We start from the raw sequence: 27,203 nt of genomic DNA on the forward strand, positions 1-27,203 counted from the left end.
TAATAGCATGTATTAATTACACAAAAGCAATAGACTTTATTATTACATTTTTGTGAATGTTTGTATTAGAACTCTAGAGAAACAGAACTGATAGAATGAGTATATATTCTACGGCTGTTTGTTAGACTGTCTCACACCATGAGTCAAGCAGTTCAACAGTGATTCTTGATTGAACTGAATCAAGAATTTAACTTGGGGCTGGAGAGATAGCTCATTGGTTAAGAGCACTGACTGCTCTTTCAGAGGACATGGGTTCAATTCCCAGCACCCACATGGCAGTTCACAACTGTCTGCAGCTACAGTTCCAGGGGAATCTGGCACCCGCACACAGAGCTACACTGTAGGCAAAACACCAATTCACCTAAAATAAAATTGTTTTAAAAAAAGAATTTAACTTGATTTTTGTTTCTGTCTCTCACTGGTAGATGGAAATTATTTGCCTTGGAAGCCGTTGGCCTTCCCTAAGTGCAGACTTCATAGAGGAGTGTGGTGGTGGTGGTGGTGGTGGTGGTGGTGGTGGTAGGGTTTGTCCGGAACAGCAGCTTTCGTCGCCGATAGCTCTGGGAGGAAGAGATGGGTGGCCGCTGTGGACAAGGTTACCATGCCACCGCTCCCGCTCCACCCACCACCCACTGTCTCTTGTGAATTTTCAGAGCCTTAGACAAACTGAATGGATTCCAGTTAGAGAACTTCACCTTGAAGGTCGCCTACATCCCCGATGAAACGGCTGCCCAGCAAAATCCCTCCCTGCAGCTCCGAGGACGCCGGGGTCCAGGACAGCGGGGCTCGTCCAGGCAGGCATCTCCAGGGTCAGTGTCCAAGCAGAAGCCCTGCGACCTGCCTCTGCGCCTGCTGGTCCCCACGCAGTTTGTTGGAGCCATTATAGGGAAGGAAGGTGCCACCATTCGGAACATCACCAAGCAGACCCAGTCCAAGTGAGTATGTGGGAATGGTGGCCACGCTGCTGTTGTCTTCCTCCCTCTGTGTTTAGTGTCAGGGTGTGATGTGTGGGAACTTGGTGTCCTTCTGAAGAGAGTTGGGGGCTCTCCTTTACAGTGCTGGGGAATGCGGCAGGGGAAGCCTTGTGACGTGATCACGCCTGGCTGGCAGTATAAAACCTCACATGAATGGAAAACAAACAGTACTTGATGTCACCGTGATGGGAAAGGCAGTGGACAGGTCATTCTCCCGCCCCCAGCCAGCCTACAGAGTCCCCGTTTTGTCTTGGCATCAGTGTGAAGATGGCATTTTTATCATGTGTTCACTTCAGTGGAGACTAATAGTCCACCCCCGGGTGGTGTGGTGGTACACACCTGTCTCAGGAGGGAGGGGCAGGAGTTCCTGGGCATTCTTAGCTCTGTAGTGAGTTTGAAGATAGCTCATCCTGAAAGCAATTACCAGGCAGGACTGCCACCAGCATTCCATCCCTGCATCCCACAATAGAAGGAGAAAACAGGCTCCTGAAAGTTGTCTTATGACTTATCAAAAATGTTTTAAATTAAATTATATTTATTAATGTGTGCGTCTGTGTGTGCACTCGCCATCTTTCCAGTCCCTCTGACTTCTTTACTCAGGCACGCATATATCCATACTCACATCACTCACATAAGAATTAATACTAAGTAAAATTTTAAAAAAATAAGTAAAATTAAAAAAAAAATTCATCCTCTGGTTTAAGTTTGTCCTGAAGTTAGAATGGCTCTCCCTTCCTTTCTGCCCTCCCCCCCTCCCTTCTTTTATTTTCATTTGATGTCATTACTAATAGAATGGCTTTTTCTTGAGGATGTTTAATAATGCTGTTTGGCAGGCTTTAAGGGATTGGAAAATCCTGATCAAACATCAGAGCTCACTTTGCTGGAGTCAGGCGGGAACCATTGTCATTTATCACCACAGCCCTGGTGTGTAGGGTCACTGCCTGATGCACAGGAAGCCCGTGCATTGCCTAAGGGCACAATGATGACTTATGAAGTTGCTGGGAGAAGAGGTTGTATGCAAAACAGTGTCTTTCTGCAGAGTGACCCAGCTGTAGAAATGACTGGATGGTTTTACTTTTTACATTTAGTAAGAATGAAGATTTCATGAGATTAGAGAAACTGAGTTTTGTTTGTTTGTTTTTTGTTTTTTCTGGAAATGGTGCCATAGAGCTGTGTATCCTTTGTGGCTAGATGTGTTCCGTGGCCTCTGAGGCATCCATGCTCTTTGATGCACCTTGCCTGCAGTTAACTGGGAGACTTCGTTTCATTCAGAACCTAAAAGAATTGTATGGTAGTGACGGTTGTAAGTTCATCCAGCCCTGCTGGGACACCCTACCCTGCTCACACCTGCTTTGGTTGTGAGCCTAGCCTTTAACGGCTGAGCCATCTCTCCAGCCCCTCACACCTGCTTTGAAGCAAGAGACACTGAGTGCTGGGTGCCTGTGTGCAACATTAATGATTCCAAATACATAATTAGTGGGTGGGGAGAACAATTGAACCATTATCTATGTTGATGTTTCTTAAATTTTACTTGTGACCCCTTTTTACCTGAGAAATTTTACACGTGACAGAAAATGCTCTGTAAGGTTCAAGTCAAGCATAATCTAAAAAATCTTTTAAAATAATTCTTGGTATTCATGTAATTTTGCAGTTGATTAAAGTTGAAAACTGATTTGGTAGTAATGAGATAGGTGCCTTCTTTGTTGCCATATAAAGAATTAAATCTTGGCTAAGTAGCTGACACCTGGGGACACGGAGCATCTTCAGGTTGCGCAGAGTGGATCAATGCTTTGGTTCTTTGCATGGTGTTGCACGCACTGCTGCTTCACGTAAATATGTAGAACAAAACAGTACGAATATGTTTAGGCCCTGCTGTACGTTGTTGGAAATTCTGTCTGAATCCTAAGCCAAAATTATTTAATGATTAACTTTTTAAAAATGAAACTCAAATCAGCAACTCAAACACCAATTTCTAAAATCAAATATTCCTGCACAGTTCCTTCCATTCAGAGATGCCAGTGTGATGTGTGTTGAGGAATGATGGTGGGAAAATGTTAGGTCTGTTGTTCTCTATCTTGTTTCACTAAGAACAGAAAGCTTTGGGCGTACAGTTAAAACACTGCTCTTCACATAATCTTGAATGTGAGATGGCAAGGCAGTGTTCTGTAGTGTAAGGGCTCATGTGGTACAATGCAAAGTTCCCATGTTGTTTGTTCAGAACCAAGGCTGCGGTGAAATCACATGATCCATGTCTGAGTGCTTCCTGAAACACATCAGATTCATTCATTCCACTTGATATTTAGAAATAAATTTTGACCACCATGTGTTTAAATAGAAAAAAAAAAAGAAGAAGAAATAAAAAGGAAAAGAGAAGGAAACCTGAGTGCTCCTAGATACAGTGGAGAAGGTTGATTATAGATATTGTAGTGAGCATTGTAGATTCATGGGAGAGCATAGCCAGAGACAGGGACATCTGGGAGAGTTCAGAGTGAGCAGGACTGAGCTGGGCCAGGAGAGGAGAGGAGAGAAGAGGGGAACCAGTTGTAGCAGCCAGGAGGCCCAAAGGTACAAACAGAGGGTAAACAAAATGATTGGATTGTATAGGGAAGGCAGCCCAGCACCCTGGGTTGGAAAAGATTGGGTGGGGTGGGGCAGGCCAGCTGTACCCTGTGACAGGTGGGAACCTAACAACCAGCATCCCCTTTGATATGTTAACTAGACACCTCAGCCATTTGTCCCAAGTTTGAAATCTAACAGTGTTCAGTAAACTTTACTATTGCAGAAATTTTCACAGCCCTCGTGTTGAGTAATGGGGCCCATATGAGGTTGTAATCCATATAGTTTAAGACGCGGGGACGTGAGTCAGTTTACCTGCCTTTCATCTGAAAGTGTGGAGTGTTGGGCCTCCTTCCATCCCTTACCTTCAGGAACTTGGTATGTGGTTGCTCTTTGCATTAGCAGCTTAGTTCTTTTGCAAGCTGCTAATGAGGTCTGTCAGATAAAGGAGCGTGGTTGAAGCTGCACTGTTTACTTAAGGCAGACAGATGGGGGCAAAGCAGAGGGGTGTTCCTCACATCTGATGGTTCTGCTGGGGAGCTCTGCCATGCTTTTAATTAATTCTTGCCCTTGTAACTAATCATTACCAGAACCTCTGTTTCTGGAATAGTCCCAGGGGAGGATGTTGATCACCAGAGCAACAGTCCCTTCTTAGAATCAGAGTTTCATAGCCCTCAGCCCTGTAAAAGGGTGGGGTTTCCCAAAGGAGGGGCTGTGAACAAGTTAGGGGAGACCACATGGCTGATGGTGACTGGGTTTTACGATGGGTTGGGAAAATGGTCCCTGGGATTGAAGCTGTTATCTAGACACACTTTCATGTATTATATGTTCGCAGTTCTTACTGTTTCTACATTACCTTAAGTTACAGGTTTTAATTCTGGGGCAAATTCTAATAAAACGAGATGCAAGCCTTAGTTTTATTGGCTTGTTGCAGGGCTGTTCTGGCAGTGAGTTCCTAGGAGATGAGAAAAGAACACCCAGTAGTTGTTTAGATTTCCCTAAAACACACTCAAGGTCGTTAACGTTCTTACAACAGCAAACTTAATTCATGCTTAATTAAAAGTATAAAAATGCACAAATTTTTGAAAGAATGAATTAGATTCTTGCCAACCCAGAGTCGTTAAAAGTTTTAGGCTGTTGTATCTTTATATAGGACTTCTTATTTGCAGCTTTTAACTTGTAACTTTAAAAAATAACACATGGTATGATTGCATATTTTCATTTAAGATTAAGGACACTTGCTGTGTTACCTTAATGGTGCTTGCTCCTTGCACCCATCGTCCTAGACTCCACCTGTAGTACCACAGGGTACATACAGGCTGTTACTTAACATTTTAAGGAGCATTGTAATAATTACAGGGTCTTTTTTTTTTTTTTTTTTTCTTAGTAGGAATAGTGCTACACCAGTCATTTCTGACCAGAGTCGATTCTCCGAGTGAACATTAGGCAGTGTCTGGAGATGGTTTGACTGTCGTAGTACAGTGAAGGGTGCTGCTGTCATCTCATAGGCAGAGACCACAGCTGCTTCTGGATCCACAGAAAGACTGACCTTGACCTAAAATGTTTGAGTGTTGAGGATGAGAAGTACCATCTTAGCCCACCTACTGAATTGTGGGTCAAAGATGGTGACAGGCCTTGTGGTGGCTCAGCAGGTGCTTGCTGTGCTCCCTAGCCTGAGGAGCCTGACAGCCTGAGTTGATCCTGATGCAAGAAGTGGTGCTTGTCTGTAACCTGCACTCCTGCTGGGAGGCGGGAGGTGGAGGCAGCCAGCCTGGAGGACAAAGCTGGCAGAAATAAGAGGGGTCTGCCTCACAGAGTGGGATAGGAGGAGGGAACGACTGCCTCTGATCTCCGTACACCACTGCAGCAAGTCTAAGCAGGACTCACAAACATCATCCACATCAATATTTTTTTTTAGTCAGCATTTTACCTTCAATTGGTCCTGTCAGTTTGCCATCAAAAATGTGGGTTTGCCTCATTACCCTTTACTTCACTGATATTTAATTTTATGCATCTTAAAATGTTTACAGGGCTAGAACAAAAAACATTATTTATTAATTGGGGTGTGTGTGTGTATAAATTACTAGCTGGTTTAAACATCAGTTGAGTTTATTGGTGACTTGGTTTTTGTTGTTGTTGTTTGGGGGATTTTTTGTTTCTTTTGGTTTTTTGAGACTGAGTTTCTCTGTGTAGCCCTGACTCTGTAGGCCAGGCTGGCCTTGAGCTCAGAGATTTCCCTGCTTCTGCCTCCTGAGTGTTGGGATTAAAGGCTTGGCCACCTCTTTAGTTCTATTCCCAGCACATTTGTTGTTGACTTTCTCAGTAACAAAAACAGATAAGTGAACTGTGCCATAGGGTGACTGGTAAACATTCTGGGTCTGAGTAGGGACCAGCTTGGCTGTGCCATCCGGGATCTGGCTCTCTTGACATGCACAGTTCTCTGTATTTCAGGCTCTTGACAGTACGTGATGGCTCTGAGCATATGAAAGGAAGCCTTAGGCACAGTCAGCTTAGGCAGAATGAAAAGATGTCCATGCTTGGGCTGAGATGAGAGCTCTCCTGGGATTGGAATTTGTCTGTGGGCTGAGGCTGTAGCCCAGTGCTTGTTTAGTCTGTTAGTTGTGTGTCTTGTTGCTGCAACAAAATAACTAAAGGAAGGTAAGGCTTATGGTGGCTCTTCATTCTAGGGAAAGCAGCCCATTGTAGTGGTGACAATGGCTGGAACAGGAGGCATCTTGTCAGGAAGCAGAGAGGGAGGAAAGTTCCTATGTCTACTTGCTGGGATCCCAAATCCATCAAATGGCACTGCCTCCATTAAGAGTTGCCTTCCCCAATCTGTAGACTCAGATACATTTGGAGATTTGGCCCCATGGTGATTCTAAACCTCATCAAGATGACAGTCGGGATTGCCCACCATAACAAGAAGCGTCCCAGGTTTGCATGACTGGGCATGGAGGTGAATGTCTGTGGTCTCAGCACTCCGAAGGCACAGGCAGGAGAACCATAGGTCAAGGGCCTTTCCCACTTTGTAGTGAGTTTAGATATGGAGACCCTTCTGTAGTGTACTGGTGTTCACAGCTGAGCACCAGTTCCTTTTAATGAAGTGAGTGTCCTCGTTCTCCCAGAAGTTGGTGACGAGGACTCCTTGTGGTGAGTATGCACTGACTGTTCTGTCTCTTCCTCTTGTGCTGCCCTTAGAATCGATGTCCACCGTAAGGAGAACACGGGGGCTGCCGAGAAGCCCATTACAATCCTCTCGACCCCTGAGGGTGCCTCTGCAGCTTGTAAGTCTATCCTGGAGATTATGCACAAGGAAGCACAAGACACCAAACTGTGAGTAACGACAACTAGCCAAGAGGGCTCTGCTTGCTTGTAGATTCTCTGACATGTTCTTGGGGATTAATGCTATCCTGAAGAGCTAGTGTTTGCTGCTGTTGGCGTGGTGTGAAACACTAAGGCTTGTACTGAAATACTCACTTTCATTCATACTCGGAAATGGAACGAGCAGCAATCGTGGGGAGAAGTGCAGTTAGAAGAAGGCAGCCCCAGCCGGACGGTGGTGGCGCACGCCTTTAGCCCCAGCCCTTGGGAGGCAGAGGCAGGTGGATCTCTGTGAGTTCGAGGCCAGCCTGGTGAGTTCCAGGACAGGCTCCAAAGCAATACAGAGAAACCCTGTCTCAAAAAAAAAAAGAAAAAAGAAAGAAAAGGAAAGAAAGGAAGGAAGGAAGGAAGGAAGGAAGGAAGGAAGGAAGGAAAGTTAGGTTGGCTTCTGTGCTAATTGATTCACTGAATACAGCCCAGAGCAAGGCTCAAGGAGGTGCCCTGGGACCACATTGCCTTTATTTACTTTGTAAAGATATATGTATGTTTTGTGATAGGTATTTTATATGGGTGTAATAGTTTTTTAGTATAGAGAAAATAAAAGGACAGCCCAGTATCATGAAGCCCCCAGTGACATTTGAGAAGCATGCTATGTAATTTAGAAATTCTGGAAGGGGCACTGGGAAGTAGCTCAGTGGTACAGTGCCTGCTGTGTAAACTTAAGGACCTGAACTTGGGTCCCTAGACCATGTCAGAGCTGGTGTGCTGGTGGTATCTGTGTGTCTCCATTGCTGAGGACATAGAGACAGCCGATCCTGGGGTTTGTGGGCCAGCCAGTCTAGCAAATCAGCGAGCTCCAGACTCAGGGAGAGGCCCTGTCTCAGGGGACAGATGGAGAGTGACACATTGGCTTCTGGCCAGCGTGTGTGCACTCAGGGGTGAGTGTACCTACATGTCTGTGTACACTCACATATGACGTAAAAACAGAGAGAAAGAAAGAAAGCAGAGGCGCACAGGATACAGAGTGAAAGCTCTTTTCTGCGGCTGTAGTCTCCCCAAAGCTGAGCTATTGGGCTGCTAGTGCTGTTTTTCTTCGGATGTGTTTTCAGGGTTGTCCTAGGACGGTACTGCTCTGATCCGTGCATGTGTTCTGCTTTGACTGAGACTCCATCACTGAGTGTAGATGTTCCCTGATGTGAAGAAAAGGGTGAAGTCCAATGTAAATGTCTGCCATTATTTACCCACCGGCCTGCATGAGTTGCTGGAGTGTGGGTTCATTGCCAGCTCACTTTAAACTGGTGGCAGCATAGCATTTCTCAGCCAGTCGTTAGGGAGTAAATGTCCAATGAAAGAACATTGTCTTTTTATCCGAGAGTAGTTTACTTTCCCTGACTTGATGACCATTTTCTACTTACAGCACAGAGGAGGTCCCCCTGAAGATACTAGCTCACAATAACTTCGTAGGCCGTCTTATTGGTAAAGAAGGAAGAAACCTTAAAAAAATTGAGCAAGATACAGACACTAAAATCACGATATCTCCGTAAGTGCCATCTTATTTGTGAATTACAGGGCATTCAGATCCTGTTTCTAAGCTGTATGTTTTGTGCATGGTTCCTTGCTTACATCTCTCTCGTCTATCCTGTCAGGCCAAGAGCCTGTTCTTCAGTCTGCCCTGTTCTACCATCTTGAAGTGTGTGTTCTCAAAGAGGTGGCATGGAGAGCTTAACACTTGGCATGACATTCATATATTTTTTAAGATTTTATTTATTAATTCTGTATACAACATTCTGCTTTCATGTATTATCTGCACACCAGAAGAGGGCACCAGGTCTCATAATGGATGGTTGTGAGCCACCATGGGGTTGCTGGGAATTGAACTCAGGACCTCTGGAAGAGCAGCCAGTGCTCTTAACCTCTGAGCCATCTCTCCAGCCTGACATTCATATTTTTTTGGCCAAAGTCTTCATGGTGTTCTTTGACATTTATTTCTCAAGTCAGAATGTAGAGCCTAGTTCATTTTCCTTTGCTGTGTTACGAACTTGTCCACTGTTTGACAGCTTAATAATAAACATGGATTGCATGACTTATTGTATGGGTTGGGGACCTACAATCAGCTCAGAACTGCAGCATGGGGGCTGTCCCCAGGGCTGCTCTTGAAGGTCCTCACCATGGAGCTCTGCCCTCTCTCAGAGGGAGTGAGCTAAGAAAGAGAGGGGCTGGGAGCTGTAATGTCTTTCATGATGAAATCTCAGAATTCACACACAAGCTGTTTCCTGTACGGTTTGCACAAATCAGCCCTGTTCAATGTATATAGGAACTGCAGATTTCTTGGCAAGGGGCATAATTTTAGAGATGGGCTATCACACCTGGGGTACACACCTGCTGTGATAATAAGGAAAAGGTTTTCTTTTTCTGGGGTGACGATCCTTGGTTTCTATCACAGGACTCCAGAAATAGCTGATGAACTGAAAATGAATGATAAAAATACAATACAAAATACTCGATAGGGGCAGCTTGAGAGTAAGGGTTCAGTGTGCTTATGCTTAAATAAATGCTTACATCGTCTAAGGAAATTTAGACTCCATTATAGCTCATTCCTTCATTATATGATTTACATTTTATACACATATGAGGGAAAGGAATAATATCCCATCCATCTGGTTCAAGGTTAGTCCCCGTCATGTTCCTAGCAGTGAAAATGAACTCTGAGAACATAAAGGACAGTCATGTTGCTGTCCTCTGTCCTATGAGTCTAGGTACATAGCCCTCGTCCTGTGGTAAATGTTGGTTTTTCTCTAAGGCTGCTGAGGACTGTAGACTTAGGTGCACCCAGATGGAATATCTCATGGCTTTGAAGCTTCAGCAGGACCTGGGCTAAGCAAAGAGTTTCCTAATGTTGTTGTCTGTTTAGGGTATAAATAGAGTCAACGTGAACCATTTAAAAAATTTAGTTGACCTGGCGATGGTGCATGCCTTTAATCCCAGCACTTGGGAGGCAGAGGCAGGCAGATCTCTGTGAGTTTGAGGCCAGCCTGGTCTACAGGGTGAGTTCCAGGGCAGCCAGGGCTACACAGAAAAACCCTGTCTTGAAAAAACAAAAAAATAGTTAATTAAATAATTCATTTATTAAAAATTAAGAAAAATAGTCAAGATGGCTTCATTTATGTTCCTTCAGGCCTCTTTATTCTAAATTCTAAATTCTGAAAATACTGTAGAAAACTAAGTTCCATCACACAAATGCTGATTTGCTTTTGGGAAGTATTTCTCTGGCTTACTGCAGAAAATGCAAGTGCACAAGATAGCTGGTTCTGCTTAGAATTGGCCAGTCCAGACAAGGAGCATCCTGAGCATCATACATCCTTCTGACCACTCTCCTCAGTTCGATGTTAGAGGGTGAGATGAAGTGGTCAAGAAATAAGTCACGGGGCTGGAGAGGTGGCTCGGTGGTTAAGAGCACTGGCCTATCTTTTAGAGGGCCCAGGTTCAATTCCCAGCACCCACATGGCAGCTCGGAGACTGTCTGTGACTCCAGTTCCAGGGGATCTGATTCCTTCACGATAATGAACATTAAATAAAAACAAAAAACCTTTAAAAAAAAAAAAAAAGAGTAAGCTGTGTTTTAAAACACGAGTGTAGTGCAACCGTGTGCCCAGTCATTGTCATTGAGAGAGTGGGAAGGAAGTTGTTACAGATCTTGGACTTGGGTCTTTGGGGTTTGATCCGTCACATTCTCAAGATACAGGCTCTGTCGTCTGGTTTCAGGTACCATTTGGGGCTGAATGATACTCACCCACCTTCCTCCTGTCGTCCTTGTCGCTTCTCCTCTTCCCGCCACAGGTTGCAGGAGCTGACGCTGTACAACCCGGAGCGCACCATTACAGTAAAAGGCAATGTTGAGACGTGTGCCAGGGCTGAGGAGGAGATAATGAAGAAAATCAGGGAGTCCTATGAAAATGACATCGCATCCATGAATGTTAGTACTGATGATGGAGACGTAAAAGATGGCTTTTGCTGCGCTGCTCTTTCACTTTATCGTGGGAAGTGATTTGAATGAGTTGTCTGCACCATCCCACATACCCTGGGTAACACAGAAGCCTGGGCATTGGGCTTAGCTGTCTCTGATTTCTGACAAATTAGATAGCTTTTGAGCCTTTGGCTTCTTGATGCAGGAGGAATGAGATTAGTACATGCCTCCCAAAGGTTATTTATTACCTCCTTCCCTGTGTTAATTTGAGGCCCTGGTGCAGGAAGGATGTGAGGACTGGAGGGAGATGAGTTAGTTAGATTTCCTGCCACGTGCAGCTTTCTTCTCCAGATCAGAGAGCTGCTGTCTCCTGTTCTACATGCTTCTTAGGGTTACAGTGTCGTGCATGGAAAAGTTACCATTAGAAAAACAGGCTTAAGAGCCAGGCGATGTGAAGCAAGCCCAGAAACTTGGGAGGCTGGGGTGGGTGGATTGCAAGTTCAAGGCCACCCTGAGTGATTTAGAAGGACCATGTCTTAAACATGATAATCCAGGTTCAGGACGATGAGAGTAGTGTCTGTGCTGGAGTGCTTGCCTAGCGTGCCTCAGCTCCTACTCTGCAGAATAGTTCAACAAAGCAGAAACCCAGGTTTGAATCTTACTGTGCTGGCCATATAACCTGGGAAATTGAAATTTTCGTGTGGCAAATGTAGTGAAGGCTACAAAAGCAAATTCCTGCCACTGTTTAATGGGTGGAATGGTGCTGACAACGGAACACTTCGAAAGTCTGTCTTCTAAAAAGGTGCTCCTTAAATATGAGGAGATGATTTAGCAGACTTCATTTGAGCCTGTCCTATGAAACAGTAACCTGGGAAAGGACTGTGAAGAACCTAGAATGCTGTCACTTTATCCCACATGGTAGCCTGCCATCTTTACATGATTGCTGCTTATCTAAGTGTTTCATAGCTGACTGGGAATTAATCTACCCCCATAGGCCTTGTTAACGGTATAGATACACTCCAGTTCAGTCCTACTCTCCACCTTTTTCAACTCTTATAAAATTAGGGCTGGAGAGATGGCTCAGTGCTTAGGAGCATTTAGCTGCTCTTCCAAGGGAATCAGGGTTTGATTCCAGGCACCCACAGGGCAGCTCACAAACATCCTTAATTCCAACTCCAGAGGATCTCACGCCCTCTTCTGGCCTCTGTGAGCACTGCATGCACACGGTGCACAGATATACAAGCAAACAAAACACCACACACATATGTTAAAGGGGAGGGGTGGATTAAACTGGAACAGTGTTCCCTTTATGGCTCCTGTATCCACCCCAAAGGTGTGCTTAGTTGTGTGCTTGCAGTGTGAAGAAGAGGAGACCTGAGTTTTGAAGGATTAGACTAGAGGGTGAGGCATGAAGATCTTTACGAGGCTTGTTCTGTGTACCTGTGACTCCAGAAAGCACACCTCACTCACTCACATTTCAGCTGATGTAAGACCTCCAGGGTGTGGCCATGGAAGGCCCACAGAATGCAGAGCGCCTTTCTGTCTCAAGTGCTCTGAGCTGCTGCCCTTTGAGGATCAAGGCAGGGCAGACAAATCCTCAATATAACGATGCTGAGAGGTGTGAACAGCACCTGTAGTTCTGTGGGAACGCCTGCTGTGTTCAAAAAGGAGTCTTAGTGTGGTGTTTTTTCTTTATTAGACAAGCGGTCACAATATGAATACTGTCACTTATAAATGCTCACTCCCTCCATACTTCTGATTGAAAATTAAGGGACCTTTTTACCATTGCAGCTTCAAGCACATTTGATCCCTGGATTGAATCTGAATGCCTTGGGTCTGTTCCCACCCACTTCAGGGATGCCACCTCCTACCTCAGGGCCACCTTCAACTATGACTCCTCCCTACCCACAATTTGAGGTAAGCACTCTGGCCCTTGCAATCAGACCTTATGCCGCAGTCCTGCTACAGTCAGAGCTAAATGGTGTGATGTTCATGCCAAACTGTATGCTGTATGATGTGTCACCTGTGTGGAGCTCGTCTGTGCTTTGTAGCACTTGTCAATAGAAACTTTTTTCTTTTTTTTAAGATTTATTTATCTATCTATCTATCTATCTATCTATTTATTTATTTATTACACAACATTCTGCTTCCATGTATATCTGCACACCAGAAGAGGGCACCAGATCTCATAATGGATGGTTGTGAGCCACCATGTGGTTGCTGGGAATTGAACTCAGGACCTCTGGAAGAGCAGTCGGCGCTCTTAACCGCTGAGCCATCTCTCCAGCTCCAATAGAAACTTTTAATTGGACCCCAAAATAACAAGCCTGGCTTGTTCTGAAGTTTTGGGGATTGGTAGAGTTGTGCAAATGTGTCATTTCGACAATAAAAAAATAGTTTGGTGAGTGTGTTTTATCTTTTGGTTCAGTACTGGGCTCAAGGCTGGTTTTCTTAGAACAGTGGTTCTCAGCCGTCCTGATGCTACAGCCATTTGACACAGTTCCTCATGTTATGGTTGAAAGGATGGTGTCAGCTTAAGCCACCAAGACCAAGTTCTCAGGACAAAGGAGATTTATTTTCCCCACAGGGGCAAGTGGCAGGAAATAAGAGAAAAAGACAGGAGAAAAGAGAAAAGGAGCAAGGGAAAAGAGATACTTGCCCCAAGGGACAAAGGACTGCCTCTGGATAGAGAGGAGACAGACATGGCCCATAGGCAAATGACAGTTTATGAGGGAACAGGGAAACCCTGTGTTAGGATGAGTTGGTTTGTTTTGATTGGGCATGTTAGTTGGGTAGCCAAAAGGGGGCTTTTGATTGCTGCACTTCAATACTTTGATAGGTGGACTTTGGTAGTCATTCTTGGGGAAGAAGCGGCAAACTAAGGGAATAGGCCTTGGTGGTCATCTTTAGGAATATCAAACAGTTTTGCAAGGCAGAGGGAATGGGGGGTGGCAAGGCCTACCAGAGCCATGTGTGCCATGCCTGGGCCTGCTAAGGCCCTTCAGTGGTGACCCCAACCATAAAATTATTTTTGTTGCTACTTCCTAACTGTAATTTTGCTACTGTTATGAATCGTAATGTAAATATCTGTGTTTTCCAATGGTCTTAGGCCACCCCTGTGAAACTGTCATTCTACCTCCAAAGGGGCTGTGAACTACACATTGAGAACCACTGTTTTAGAGTGTTGAAGCGAAGAAAGAGATTTTAGAGACATCCATGCTGGACACAGTGTGCACATCCTTAAGTCCGGCACTCCTACTGAGGCGGGGGATTGGGAGGTTGAGGTCAACCTGGATTCAACAGCAAAACCTTGTCTCACAAAGAAAATCTTTTCTTTCATCTTTACCACTTAGAAGTTAACTGCTTTAGAAGGTCTATACGGGCTGGATTTGTTTTCTGTTGAGAGTTGCTGGATTTGTTTTCTGTTGAGAGTTGCATTTTCCTGGTCAGTGAACCAAGTTAGTTTCCTTTGCATTTCTACTGTGTTCATGTACAGAACACGGAGAAGCTTGTATTTTAGAGATCCATAACAAATGTGTTTATTTATTGAGACAGGGATTTTTAAATTTTATTTTATGTGCACGAGTATTTTGCTGGCATGTATGTCTGTGCACATATGTGCCTGGTACCCATGGATGTTAGAACAGGGGTGTTGGATCCCCCAGAACTGGAGTTAGAAGTGGTTTCGAGCTGTCATACGGGTGTTGGGAATTGAACCCAGGTCCTCAGGAAGAACAAATGCTCTTAACCACTGAGCCTTCTCTCCAGCCCTTCGACAGGGCTTTATTTGTTTAGACAGAGTCTTTCCATGTAGCCCAGGCTGAGCTGATACTCGCTCTTCCCCTACCCTACTTCTCCAGTGTTTCCAACCATCAGTCTTTTCTTAAGTTTTAATACCTGGTTTTTGAGAATACCTTTGCAACCCAGAAGACATCTATCCAGGAAAGTAGAACACTGTTCAGTTTTCAGTCATTAGTATCCAACATTCTAGGGTCGTCCGTGATAAATTTATTTTTCCATTTGTTCGACTTTCTAAATACGTGAAATATGTGAATGGTAACTCCCATGCTCAGTCAAAGATGTCCAGGTGTTACGGGTCAAGAATTTTAATTGTGTTACTATCCCAATTAAATACACAAGTAAATTGACATTGGCATTCTTCAGGCAACACCAATTGCTAGACTGTCGGTGCTCTACCAATTCAGAAATGAGAATTTCCTTTCTGCCCTTGAGCCTATTAGGCTGATAAAGTATTGTGAGCTGTCTCCCTCTGGTGTATGTTTCTGCTCTTACATGGGGAGCAAGCCAGCAAACATTGTTTCTCTCCACGACCTCTGCTCTGGGTCAGTTCTGCCTCTAATCTTGTATCTTTCTGTGCAACTGTCCTGGCATATGTAGTTGTTGGACCTAGAAATTATGTAATAAATCCAAGGAAAGCTTTCCCAATAGTAACTAAATAAACACCTGGGTGTGGCATCTTGCACCTATATCCTCAGCTTAGGAGGCTGAAGAAGGGAGAGTCATAGGCAAGCTAGAGAGTCTGTGTCTCCAAAAAATGGACACAGAATGGCAATCAGATATCACGTATGATCAGTTATCAGTTATCTGAAGCCTTCGGGTCAGGTAAAGGTACTGTGTGAAGTAGATGGCAGATTTGTGCCCCGAGAGTAGTCTTGGGGAAAGAAGCTTAGAGTCGCTCCAGGTCTAGCCTAGTTCTGCTGTGTATTTGTGCCATTGAAGGTCAGGCTCTTCACTGCCCTGGGTCTGTTTTCCCAGTGAAAAACCTGAAGGGGGGGGGTGTGACACAGGACACTTACAATGTTGCCCTCCAGTGGCTAGGGCAGCAGGACTATTGCTGGGAGTTCTAGGTCAGCTTGGTGGAGTTAGACAAGCCTAGGCTACAGAGTAAGACCTGGACTTGAAAGCAGATGTGGAGGTTGGAGACCTGTGTTGGGTGAGTGATCTCTGAAGACTTTCCTGTTAAATATTTCTTTTGTTGGCAGACTGAGTGATATGTGTATCGATAGTAGGGTGACGGGCCTAAAATAGAAAGCCAAGAGTGCACTTAAATCAGTAATTGTGCTGGGTAGAGTTTTGTTTTTGTCAACTTGACACAAGTCAAAGTCTTTTGGGAAGAAAGAACCAATAGAGAAAGTCTTGATTACTGATTGATGTGTGTGTGTGTGGGGGGGGGTCTAATCCACTGTGAATGGTGCCCTCCAGCCCCCACAAGTGGTTCTGAGTTGTATAAAAAAAGCAAGCTGAGTGTGGGGTCTTCCTCTTCTTGTGGTCTGTTGGTGGCACCAGGCCACGAGGAGGGCTTTGTGTGGCCTGTGAACACAGCAGAAACAGCTCTTCAAGAGGCAACTTCAGTGAAACAGCTCAACTTTTATTCTAGAGTGAGGGGATAGTGGCTGGGGTGTCACCTACTTTGTATTTGGTGGCGTTCTGCTGTGACAAGGCTGAAGTACAGCGTCCAGTTATATGTGTCAGCATGACCCTATTGTATAGCTATAGCACAGCACCTAATTACCTATGTGGCAGCAGATGGGGAAAGCATTTGCAGGGAACTATGTCAGAGGTTTTGACTAAGATAAGTCAAGCATCCAGGCTCAGGGACAGTCTCCAAATAAGGTCAGGCAGTGAGTAGTAATCCCATGCTGGGGGGAAAGGTGTCCTCCATCTTGCATTGAGCTCTGAAAGAACTGTCCAGACATGGTGGACTGCAACCTTAGTCCAGCAGGGCTCCCCAACAGCTGAGCAAGCCATTGGGAGCAAGACAGTAAACAGTGTTCCTCCATGGCCTCTGAAGTACTTGCCTCTAGGTTCCTGCCTTGAGTTCCTGTCCTGAATTCCTTTCCTGATACACTGTGATCAGGATGTATAAGCCAGATATGCTTTTTCCTCTTTGTGCTTTTTGGTTTATTACCACAATATAAAGAAAGCCAGGGCTGGTTGATGGTGGCACATGCCTTTAATCTCAGCACTCGGGAGGCAGAGGTAGGAGGCTCTCTATAAGTTCGAGACCAGCCTGGTCTACAGAATGAGTTCCAGGACAGCCAAAGCTACACACAGAAACCCTGTCTCAAAAAACAAAACAAAAAGAGCAAGCAAGCTAGGACAGTTGTTTAAATTCTGATGTGCCCAATAATTTATTAAAGATGAACACATTTGTTCTAGGTTCAAGTTTATAGCCTATGCATCCCTGACATTTATACTGATAGAATATTCTTACCTGTCTTTTTACACTTATTTGCATACTTCAATAGCAAAAAGCCCTAAAGTGAATTGCTAGATGATTGCCTTTTAAATATAGAAATAAGGAGGCTGTAGAGATGGCTTAGCAGTAAAGAACACTGGCTGCTCTTCCAGGGGACCCAAGTTTGGTTTCCAGCGCTCACATGGTGGATTGGGGATTGACACCCTCTTCTGATCTCCATAGGTACCAGGCAGTGTACATACATACATCTAGGAAAACACTCATACACATAAAGTAAAAAAAAAAAAAAAAAAAAAGCAACTCTCAATCTTCTAAGATTTACAAATAAAAGATCATAACTGCCCTCTAGATTTAGTCATTTTTTTGGATTAATATTGTGGTTTTAAAGCATCATACATTTGGGTTAACAGACCAGTGTTTTAGGCATATGAGATAATATTAACTGTCTTCATCCTGAATCCCATTATAAGTATCTAGAGTAAAAGCTCACCAGTATCCTGCAAAGAACACAAGCAGCTGAGATGTCTGTGTTTGGTCCCCATTGGGAACAAGTGTTTCCTTTGCCTGTCCTAAGCCACATTAAATCTTAAAGGTGGCTTACACAATTAGTTTTAAGAATGGGAGAAGCCAGAGATGCTTGGCTAAAGGTGACACTCTGCTAAATGTGAGCCAAGTGCACAGATGACCACAGAAATGAAGACCTTTGCTTCTGCGGAGATGAAGGATGGGGTTTCAGCACAGAGGTGGGGTACCCAGAAGCTGCTCAAGTAAGGTAGGTATTGTTGCAGGGAAGAACTGAGGACATACAAAGGTTGGCTCCAAGGATGGGCAGGGGAAGCACTCGTTCCCATGGGGACCAAATGTGGACATTTCAGCTGCTCATGCACTTTGCAGGATGCCGGTAAGCTTTTTCTCCCCATGCGTTGATGAGAGATGGTCCTTGGTGTATGTGGACAATTCTACAAAATGTAGGAGATACTACTAAAATGTTAAAGCTGAAAGAAAGGCTGCTCTGTGGTATAGCAGGTCTGCTTGCTGAGTCGTCTGTGTTGCCAAGAGGCGTTTCTATAGCATGATCCACTTCAGGTTTACCTTTCTGTGGGTGCCAGGCCTCTGAGAAGCAAAAAGCAGGCATATTATTTCCTTTCTTTTTTCTCCAAAAATAGGGCAGAAAAAACTTTTCTTTTGCAAGTTACAAATATGTTTTCAAGCTTGATGTGGTGGTGCACGCCTTTAAACCCAGCACTCGGGAGGCAGAGGCAGGTGGATCTCTGTGAGTTCAAGACCAGCCTGGTCTACAAGAGCTAGTTCCAGGACAGCCTCCAAAGTCACAGAGAAACCCTGTCTCGAAAAACAAAACAAACGAACAAACAAAAATCCATGAGGTTTACTTATTTTTCTTAAAAATTTCCTTTTGCCAATGGAATGTGATATTTAGATTGAGAGATAGCACTAACACAGGTAAAGCAAGGCCACAACACTCAGACTCTAGGAAGTATAGCTTAGTTTTTGCTTTGACTATTCTCACTGGAGATGTCGTTGAGAAGCATTGGTTTTAGGGAGGAGCTGGAAAGATGGCTCAGTGGTTAAGGATACTAACTGCTCTACCAGAGGACCCAGGTTCAATTCCCAGGTCATGACTGCCTGTAACTTCAGTTCTGACACCCTTCATTCATGTGGTAAACAAATATACATACAGGCAAAGCACACAAACACCTAAAATAAAATAATAATTAAAAAAGGAATACACATGCGTTTGTTTTTATCAGGCCTATTAAAGTCAACAGGACATTTGAAGTGGGTCTCAGGGAGAAGGCTGTACTCCCTTTTTGTATTGCCTTCACTTTTGCAGTCTTCCTTTCTGTACCGCCCGCCTCATGCTCTCCCCTGGCCCCGGGCCCCTTCTCACTCATTCAGCACAGTCTGCTGCGGAGTTCAGAATTAATATCTGCCTGCCTGAGGGGAAGCTAGCTTTCCTGTGGTTACATTATAATTACCCCAGGCTGGCTGGCTGGAATCCCCAGGGAAGGGCCCCGCACAGCTTCTTGTTGAAAGGCCCTCAGGTGACACTGGCAGCAGCTGCCCTGTGTGGTAACCAGGTGGAGACCTGTGCCCCACTTTCATGAATCAAATCTCGGTGGGAGAGGGCAGAGCTTGCAGACACTGCTTTGTAAATGTGGACAGCAGGTTGCTTGCTGCTCACTCATTGTCAAGAGCTGTCCCACAAGAATGTTTACTAGGCAGGAGAGGGGACGAAATTGCTGGTGGAAAGAATATTTTCTTTTCACACCAGTGCACGTGAGAAAAGATTTGAGGAGAGCATAAACACCCCCTCTGATGTGTTTCTCTCTCTACCCTGTCCTGTGTTTTATTTTAGGGAGTAGTTTAAAAAACAAACAAAAAAATGCCCTCACCCTTTTATCTTCGGAGCATCTGTCATTCAAACTCTAGGCATCAGTCAAGCCAAAAACCGTCTGTGGGATGCTGCCATGTGTCTGTTCTCACTCTTCAGAATCTATTTTGGTGTGCCGTGTAGATCAAGATTGTGCTTGCCTGTATGTTCCGGGGGTGTAGGGGTAGCTTAAATGTTTTCCTTTTTCATGAAAAGAGCTCAAGTGTAGATGGTCCAAGGCTGGTGGAGAGTCTACTGTACTTTCCAAAGACTATTACGCCATCTGTTTTACACCATTGTTCTCCAGCCCAACGTAATTACTCAGGCTCTACCCATTGGTTCTCAGTTCAGTTAGAAATGGTGAAAGTGCCTCTAAGGGCCTGAAGCATAAGTTGAGCATTTAACCCTAGACTGGCACCATATTAGTTGGAAAATAACACCCAGTCTTGTCTAGCTGCAAGGGAGGCTGGGAAACACGCTTTCTGAGGGGCCACAGTATTAAGTATGGATAGGAAAATAAATGTTGGAGCAGCCATTCAAGGCAGTCTAGGTGGACTTAGCCTTTTTACATCTTTAAGGAAGCTCCAGAGCCTGGAAGAAGAAAGCTAGCCTGTGAGTTTTTTCAGAGAGAAAGGGAGACTAAGTTCTAGGGGAGGAAGTTTCATATTGCAGTCTCTAGGCCTGAGGGTTATTTTTATTGACACACAGAGCATAAACAGGTGTTCTGAGAACCATCTTAGAACTGTGTCAGTGGAAACCACTTAGAATAAACTTCTCTTTCATGTAGCTGTCTGTGAAATCCAAATTACTGATGTGTTAATCCCCCAGCTGTGGTTTGAGTTAACCCACAGTTGAACACTGTCTCAAGTATTTATTAAGGAGAGAGAGCTCTTTTGTACAGCTTTTTTATTATGTTACAGTTCTAGTTAATTACTCTTTAATTTATCAGGAAGGTGTCTATAGGAAAATCGTAGTACATGTAGGGTTTTGAAGGTATTTGCTGGGCATGTTGAAGGCAGGAAGTAGTGTATGTAACTGTACACCCTATTATTTATATCTGGTTGGTGAACACTACTTTGGGAAACATTTAATTTAATATTTAAAAATTATTATTGTATATATGTATGCATGTGTGGGTATTTGGCCTGCATATATCTGTGCACCTCATGTGTGCAATGCCTGAGAAGGCCAGAAGACATTGGAGCCCCTGGAACTGTAGTTTCAGAGGATTATGAGACAATATGTAGATTCTGGGACTCGAACCCAGGTCCTCTGGAAAAGCAGCCAGTGCTCTCAACTGCTAAGCCATTTCTCCAACCCCGGAAACGTAATTTTTAAGGGCAATAGGCAATTTACCGAAGCCTTACCAGTTTCTTTGCCTTTTTCTTCCCCCCAAGACAAGGTCGAAGTCACATTGTTCCGGGGATGATTCTGAACTTGTGGTCCCCAGCTTCTTCCTGTAGAGTGCTGGGGTCACAGGTGTGCAGTACCGTGTTTAATTGTGTTGTGTGGGGATGGGACTGTGCCCAGGCTAAGTGTGCGTTCTGCCCACTGAGCTTCACTCCCAACTCTCGGCATTTTCCTGTCTGTCCCTTTTGGTTTCACCTTGTTGAAAAATGTGCTGTTGTGGGTCTGTGGTGTCATTTTTTAAAACTGAGGTTGATCCCAGGGTTCTCGGGTATTTGCTCTGGGAATGGGTACATCCTATCACATTTGTGTGACCACACTTGTGATGAGAAGCTTTCTATCCCTAGCTAGGGAGCAGCTCAGTGGTAGAGCTCTTTACTGTACAGTTTCTGGGTTTGATGCCCAGCCCCAAAAGAAAAAAATCTTGGGATTAGCAACTGTCTCAGAGAATTCCAATTATTTATTAAAATCATCTTAATCTTTGATGTCCTATGGGATAAACTGTCGATGCATATACATGCATACATACATACATACACAATACATACTGGTTTCTGTGGGTATGCATGTGTTTGTGGGTGCACACACATCAGAGTGCATGGAAAACACACACTGATATCAAGCATCTTACTCTATTGCTTTCTACCTTATTTTTTTCTGTTATCTTTGTGTGTGTGTGTGTGTGTGTGTGTGTGTGTGTGTGTGGTGTCTACACAAGCAGGTGTGCACATGTGCATAGCATGTACATGCACACAGCTCAAGTGTGGCAGTCACCTGAGGGTCAGTCTTAGACTTCCACCTTTTCTGAGACAGCTCCTTGTCTCAGATAATCATGCTTGAGCACTTTGAGCCACAGAGCCATCTCTCTAGCCCTCTACCTTACTTTTTAAGTAAAGTTCTCTCCCTGAGTCTGGTGCTCACCTGTATAGAAGCATGCCACTATACCTGGCTTTTTCATAAGTGCTGGGGATCCAAACTCAGGTTTTTAACTTTACTGACTAAAACATCTCCCCAGCCCCCGAGAAGTTGGTATGGAACACCTCCGCCACTGCCGCCACTACCACCAAGAGTTTTTATGGACTTTTAGAATTGTCTTCTTCATGCAGGTTTACCCATTTCTGCTTTGTAACATGGGAGGAGAGTGCTGTGTGCTGTCTGTGGATAAACTTCATGCCCCTTTCCATTCCAGAACTCTGCCCGCTCATCCCTGTTAACTCACCCCTCACTCACCCCCCTCTCACTCATCCCCAAATTCACCCCCCACTCACCCTTTCAAAGTATTCTCCCTCCTAGAACCTGTGAAGTTGATTTCTCCAAACAGCCAAAGCACTGTATCTTTCAACAGATTTCAGAAAGTCTCTAGTTCCTGCCTGGCAGCTGGCTCCCTCAGTACTTAATTGGCAAGCCCTTGGTTTATAAGTGACAGGAAATGCTCCTTTCAGAAATGCTCAAACAGTGGGGAAAGGAAAAATTGGCAGCTAGTGAGCCAGGCAGGAGCTGGCGCTGACGAAGTGCGTGCAGTGTCTTAGCTGGCCATGTTGGCTGCTTGCAGTTGGGTTGGCAGGAGTAACCCTGTGGGCTCTGTCTTCACACTTCTGGTAGCTTCTTTACACTCTTCTGAAGGCTCCAAGATGGCAGTGTGACCTTGAAGTGGCTAACTTTCTGGTTTGATGGGGGAAGAAAGATGAGCGAGTTCTTTGTGGGTCAGCAGAGGTGGAGCCTCTAAGAAACGGAGTTGCTGTCCTGTTCTTAGGTCAGGTAGTGTCTCTTAGTCCGTAAGATTTTCATCATGGGTGCAGTAAACATTGCTAAGAAAATGAATCACTGCACCATGTGAAGCCTTGGTTTACTTCCTTTAAAAAAAAAAAAAAAAAAAAAAAAAAAAAAAGCTCCAGTATTTTGTTCAGGTCATAGAGTTGAGTAAACTTGGTTTCAGTTCCAGACCCAAATCTACTTAAAAACAACCCCTCCCTCCCCCAAGTACCTATCTTACACGCCAAAGGAAAACACTGGCATCCTGCCAGGTTCCTGGAGGCTGATCTCTTGGCTGCCAGGCACGTCTCCTTGCCTTTGTGATGCCTGAGATTTTGTTCCCTGCAAAGTAAATACACTTAACCTCACTGTTTGCTGTTGCTTGTATCTTCTCGATAGCGGTGATTAGGAATTATTCGCTGGCAGACTTGGGCCAGTTACACAAGCTTTCGGCCTCACAGCTTTGTTCTCGTTATTTCAAGACACAGCAGAGCGCTTGCCAAGAGTCCGAAGGAAGCTTTGCCATAGGCATCTGGCAGCAGTCCACTGGGAAGCAGCTTGCCCCCTGTGACTAGCCTTCACCCTCAAAGAGTATCCAGTAAGGGTCTCCTACGTGTTCAAGACCGTGAGCTTAAACTCAGGGAGTGTGTCAGAAGGCAGGGTGATGCTGAGAAGGGCTTCTTTAAATCTCAGAGGCTAATTAAATCTGTAGGTAGAAGAGCCTGTGCCCCTCCTGTCTGCTATTCAAAATGGAATCCTGTGCTTATCTAGTTCAGATCCTGAGAACATGGCTTCTCACGCTGAATTCCATATGAGAACACGCTGTACCAGACAGTCAAGTGGACAGACGTTTCCATGAGCTGCCTGTGTCTACAGAGGAAAATTCCCTTGTGAAATAATTTATGGCCAACAAGATGGCCAGTGGGGATGGAAGTGGAGCCAGGGGAGCTGGGTGATGTTTGCATGGATGATGAGACACTGAAGTTGCTGTCGCCAACCGTGTGCACGCTGACCATTGGTCTGCAGCGCCATCTCCTGCACGGAAAGCACAGTCGCTTCAAGCTTGGCTTGTTCTGTTGGGCAGGTCCCCAGGCTGCTGCTGTCATTGCATCACAGGACATTCAGTCCATTCAGCATGGACTCCTCACAAGTCACACTTTCTGCCGCTGTATTGTATCATAGTCATTTTAGCTGTTTCCTGCTAAGAATTCCTTTTCCTAAGCTGAGGGGGAGGAGACAATTCTGTGAAATCTTACCAACTCATCTGTGGTTAAATTTCTTTTTGCAGACAGCTTCTTCTGCCTCTAGAGATGTAATCCTGTTAACCTTTTCTTGAAAACTCAAATGCGTACTCTCCTTCAGGAGGTTACTCATCTTTCTCCCGCGCTGTAGTCTGTTCCTTCAGGGTTGGTTGCTGTTTCATGTGCATGCTTGCACGTATGTCTGTGTGCCACGTCTGTACAGTGCTCACAGAGGTCAGACAAAGGGGGTGGATCTCTTGGAACTGGAGTTACAGATGGCTGTTAGCCATGTGTATGTGCTGGGAATTGAACCTGGGTCCTCTGGAAGAGCAGTCCGTGCTCTTAATAGCTGAGCCATGGCTCTAGCCCCCATTATATATTTTAAATTTTTTTCTTAAGTGCAACAAGCTCCAAAACAATAGTTTATCCTAACTATGGATGGCAAAGGTGTTAGGCAGGAAAATGGGATGTTTAAATAGGAATAGAAAAGTCATGTAAGCTCAGCCACGAGCAGCAGCTTCCCGAAGCCTGGTCTTCCTCCTCCATTTCAAATTCTTGGACTCTTCCGACATCTTCATGGCCCAACATGGTACCTGTGGCCCCTTCCCCAAGACCCTTTTGGTGGCTCTTAGTTAGGGTTCTGTTATTATGAAGAGATACCGTAACCATGGCAATTCTTTTTGTTTTGTTTTGTTTTTTGTTTTGTTTTTTCGAGACAGGGTTTCTCTGTGGTTTTGGAGGCTGTCCTGGAATAGCTCTTGTAGACCAGGCTAGTCTGGAACTCACAGAGATCCACCTGCCTCTGCCTCCCGAGTGCTGGGATTAAAGTCGTGTGCCACCAACGCCCGGCTACCACGGCAGTTCTTACAAAAGAAAGCATTTAGTGGGGGCTGCATTACAGTTTCGGAAGTCTGGTCCATTATCGTCACGGCGAGAAGCATGGCTGCTGCAGGCAGACATGGTGCTGGAGAGGGAGCTGAGAGTTCTCCATTTGGATTGGCAGGCGGCAGGAAGAGAAAGTGCCACTGGGCCAGGGTTGGCCTTCTGCAACCTCAGAACCCAGCCCCCCAGACACAGTTCTCCAACAAGGCCACGCACCGTCTCATAGTGCCACTGCCTGACCACCACAGTAGCTAATGTTCAAATCTTCCTGGGACACACCTCTGTCATTAAACGGTAAACAGAGAATAAGGCAGGAGCAGGGACCCTGCTTCATCGGGACTCTCATTCCACCACTGGTGTTGCACCTTGCAATGGCCTTGTGACCAATTCAGTCACTGAGCTGTCTCTGAGTGACCATGGCCTTCAGCCCTGTGCATGACCTCTCAGAACTTAGCTTTCAGAGTGGTTTCTGATTCACATAGGATGCCAAGGAGGGCGCAGAAGTACATGGAAGTGTCTTACTTACAGGGTTTTGTTTGTTTGTCTTTGTTTTTTTTGGTTTTTTGGTTTTTTTTTGTTTTTTACTTTAAATGGGTTTCTCTTAGTTCTGTGTTATGTGTGATAAGTGTGGGATGTTTATGGTATTTGGTGTGGTTTGTAATATGTAGGAATTTTCCCCTTAGAGTCATTTACTCTCTGTGTTTGAGGGGTGGTGCATGCCTTTAATCCCAGCACTTGGAAGGCAGAGGCAGGTATAGATCTCTGTGAGTTCAAGGCCAGCCTGTACTCATATATAAAGAAACCTTGTCTCGGAAAACAAACACCCCCCCTCCCCCAGAAAGGAAATAAAGCCCGTGGTTGGATTTAACTCAGTGGGAGAGTGCTTGCCTAGCAAGCACAAGCCCTGGGTTTTGTCCTTGACTCTGGAAAGCAGAGGAAAGCAGGCAGGTGGGCTGGCTGGCCTGCCTCCAGTCTGTCATTTGTACCCTTCACCGCTGTCCAGTTTGTGATATGTCGTCTGAAAGCCACCTTGGATATAGGATATGTGGTTAAATGTCTAAAAAAGAGGCAAATCGTCTGTAATTCAGTGAGATTTTGAAGTTTAGGAAGATGTTTAATGACAGTTGCTTGATTGCAGTTTCCCTGTGACCTTCCTAGTTCTCCTGCTGAGGTGAGGGGGTCAGTGATTTCTCTGGTAGCCGGCGAGCATTCACACCCTGGCTTTCTTCCTCTACAGCAGTCGGAAACGGAGACTGTGCACCTGTTTATCCCCGCCCTGTCAGTTGGCGCCATCATCGGCAAGCAGGGCCAGCACATCAAACAGCTTTCTCGTTTTGCAGGAGCTTCGATCAAGGTACTGTTCTGCACACTCGCTCTCCTGATTACACAGAAAGTGAAGGTAGCAGGCTGAATTGGGCTTAGATAACCGTATGACAGGAACCCTACAGCAGTGGGTTAAATGTGGCGAGATAACCTCTCTCCAGAAAGCCAGTCTGTGGAGAAGCAAAGCTGCACATCTCAGCGTCTCTGAGATCTTGACTTACTGCTTCCTCTGGCTTGTCTCCACGGTTAGTGCTCTTAAAAGCCACATCTGTCACCTGGCCATTGAGGACAGGCGGACATAGGAAAGTCTTTCTTATAAGGGAGTTGCCTGTTGGTTGCTATGGGATATTTTTTTTTGCCTATATTACATTCTTAGAACTTGGTCAGACAAAGCTGAAGGGGCAGCAGGAAAGTGGAGGTTTTGTGTTGTGTAGATGTGGGGCCACTGGTGCCTGCCATTCGAGACGGTCGTGCGCTCTGGAGATTCTGCACTTTGTTGTTCGGAAGCAACTCAGGGTTAGACAGAGGGGACTCATGCACACGTGCGTCCATGGAGGCCACGGCTTAATGTGTGCGTCTCCTCGGGCACACCTACTTTATTCTCTGAGTAGGTGACACTGACCAGCTTACTGACTCTGTGGGCTGCTTGGCCATGAGTTTCAGGGATCCTCCTGTCTCTGCTTTTTCCAGCTCAGGGCTGTTTTTGTGAGTGCTGGGGATCCAAACATTCTATCAACTGAGCCATGTGCCCAACCTTGGGTTGTTGCTTTAAAACAAAGGTTACCAGGCTTGTACACTCACAGCTTTCTCCAGGAAACAGTCTGTGAGAGCCTGTTTTTATGTTTTTAAGCTCCTTAAAGCTGGGCAGTGGTGGCGCATGCCTTTAATCCCAGCACTCGGGAGGCAGAGGCAGGTGGATCTCTGTGAGTTCGAGACCAGCCTGATCTACAAGAGCTAGTTGCAGGACAGCCTCCAAAGCCACAGAGAAATCCTGTCTTAAAAAACCAAAAAAAAAAAAAAAAAAAAAAAAAAAAAGAACTCTTAAAACAAAACAAAAAAGGATTGAATACACTTTTCCTACAACATATAGATTCCAATTCTAGATATCTGTCCATGAGAAATGAAACATCATACCCTCCCCCAAAGAAAACTAGGTATTAACGGCATTTTT

At 45.0% G+C, this 27,203-nt stretch overlaps 1 protein-coding gene across 1 annotated transcript in view; it reads left to right on the forward strand.

Moving 5' to 3' along the window:
* Positions 1–27,203, forward strand: part of Igf2bp3 (insulin like growth factor 2 mRNA binding protein 3) — a 134,486-nt gene that overhangs the window by 97,916 nt on the left and 9,367 nt on the right. Inside the window, exons 6-11 of the mRNA XM_027429579.2 lie at positions 654–935; positions 6,729–6,863; positions 8,269–8,391; positions 10,689–10,824; positions 12,607–12,732; positions 25,947–26,063. Of these exons, the coding sequence (XP_027285380.1) occupies positions 654–935; positions 6,729–6,863; positions 8,269–8,391; positions 10,689–10,824; positions 12,607–12,732; positions 25,947–26,063 (919 nt within the window). The remainder of the gene's footprint in view (positions 1–653; positions 936–6,728; positions 6,864–8,268; positions 8,392–10,688; positions 10,825–12,606; positions 12,733–25,946; positions 26,064–27,203) is intronic.

The sequence above is a fragment of the Cricetulus griseus genome, chromosome 8, assembly GCF_003668045.3.
Source record: "Cricetulus griseus strain 17A/GY chromosome 8, alternate assembly CriGri-PICRH-1.0, whole genome shotgun sequence".
In the NCBI taxonomy this organism is placed as follows: domain Eukaryota; kingdom Metazoa; phylum Chordata; class Mammalia; order Rodentia; family Cricetidae; genus Cricetulus; species Cricetulus griseus.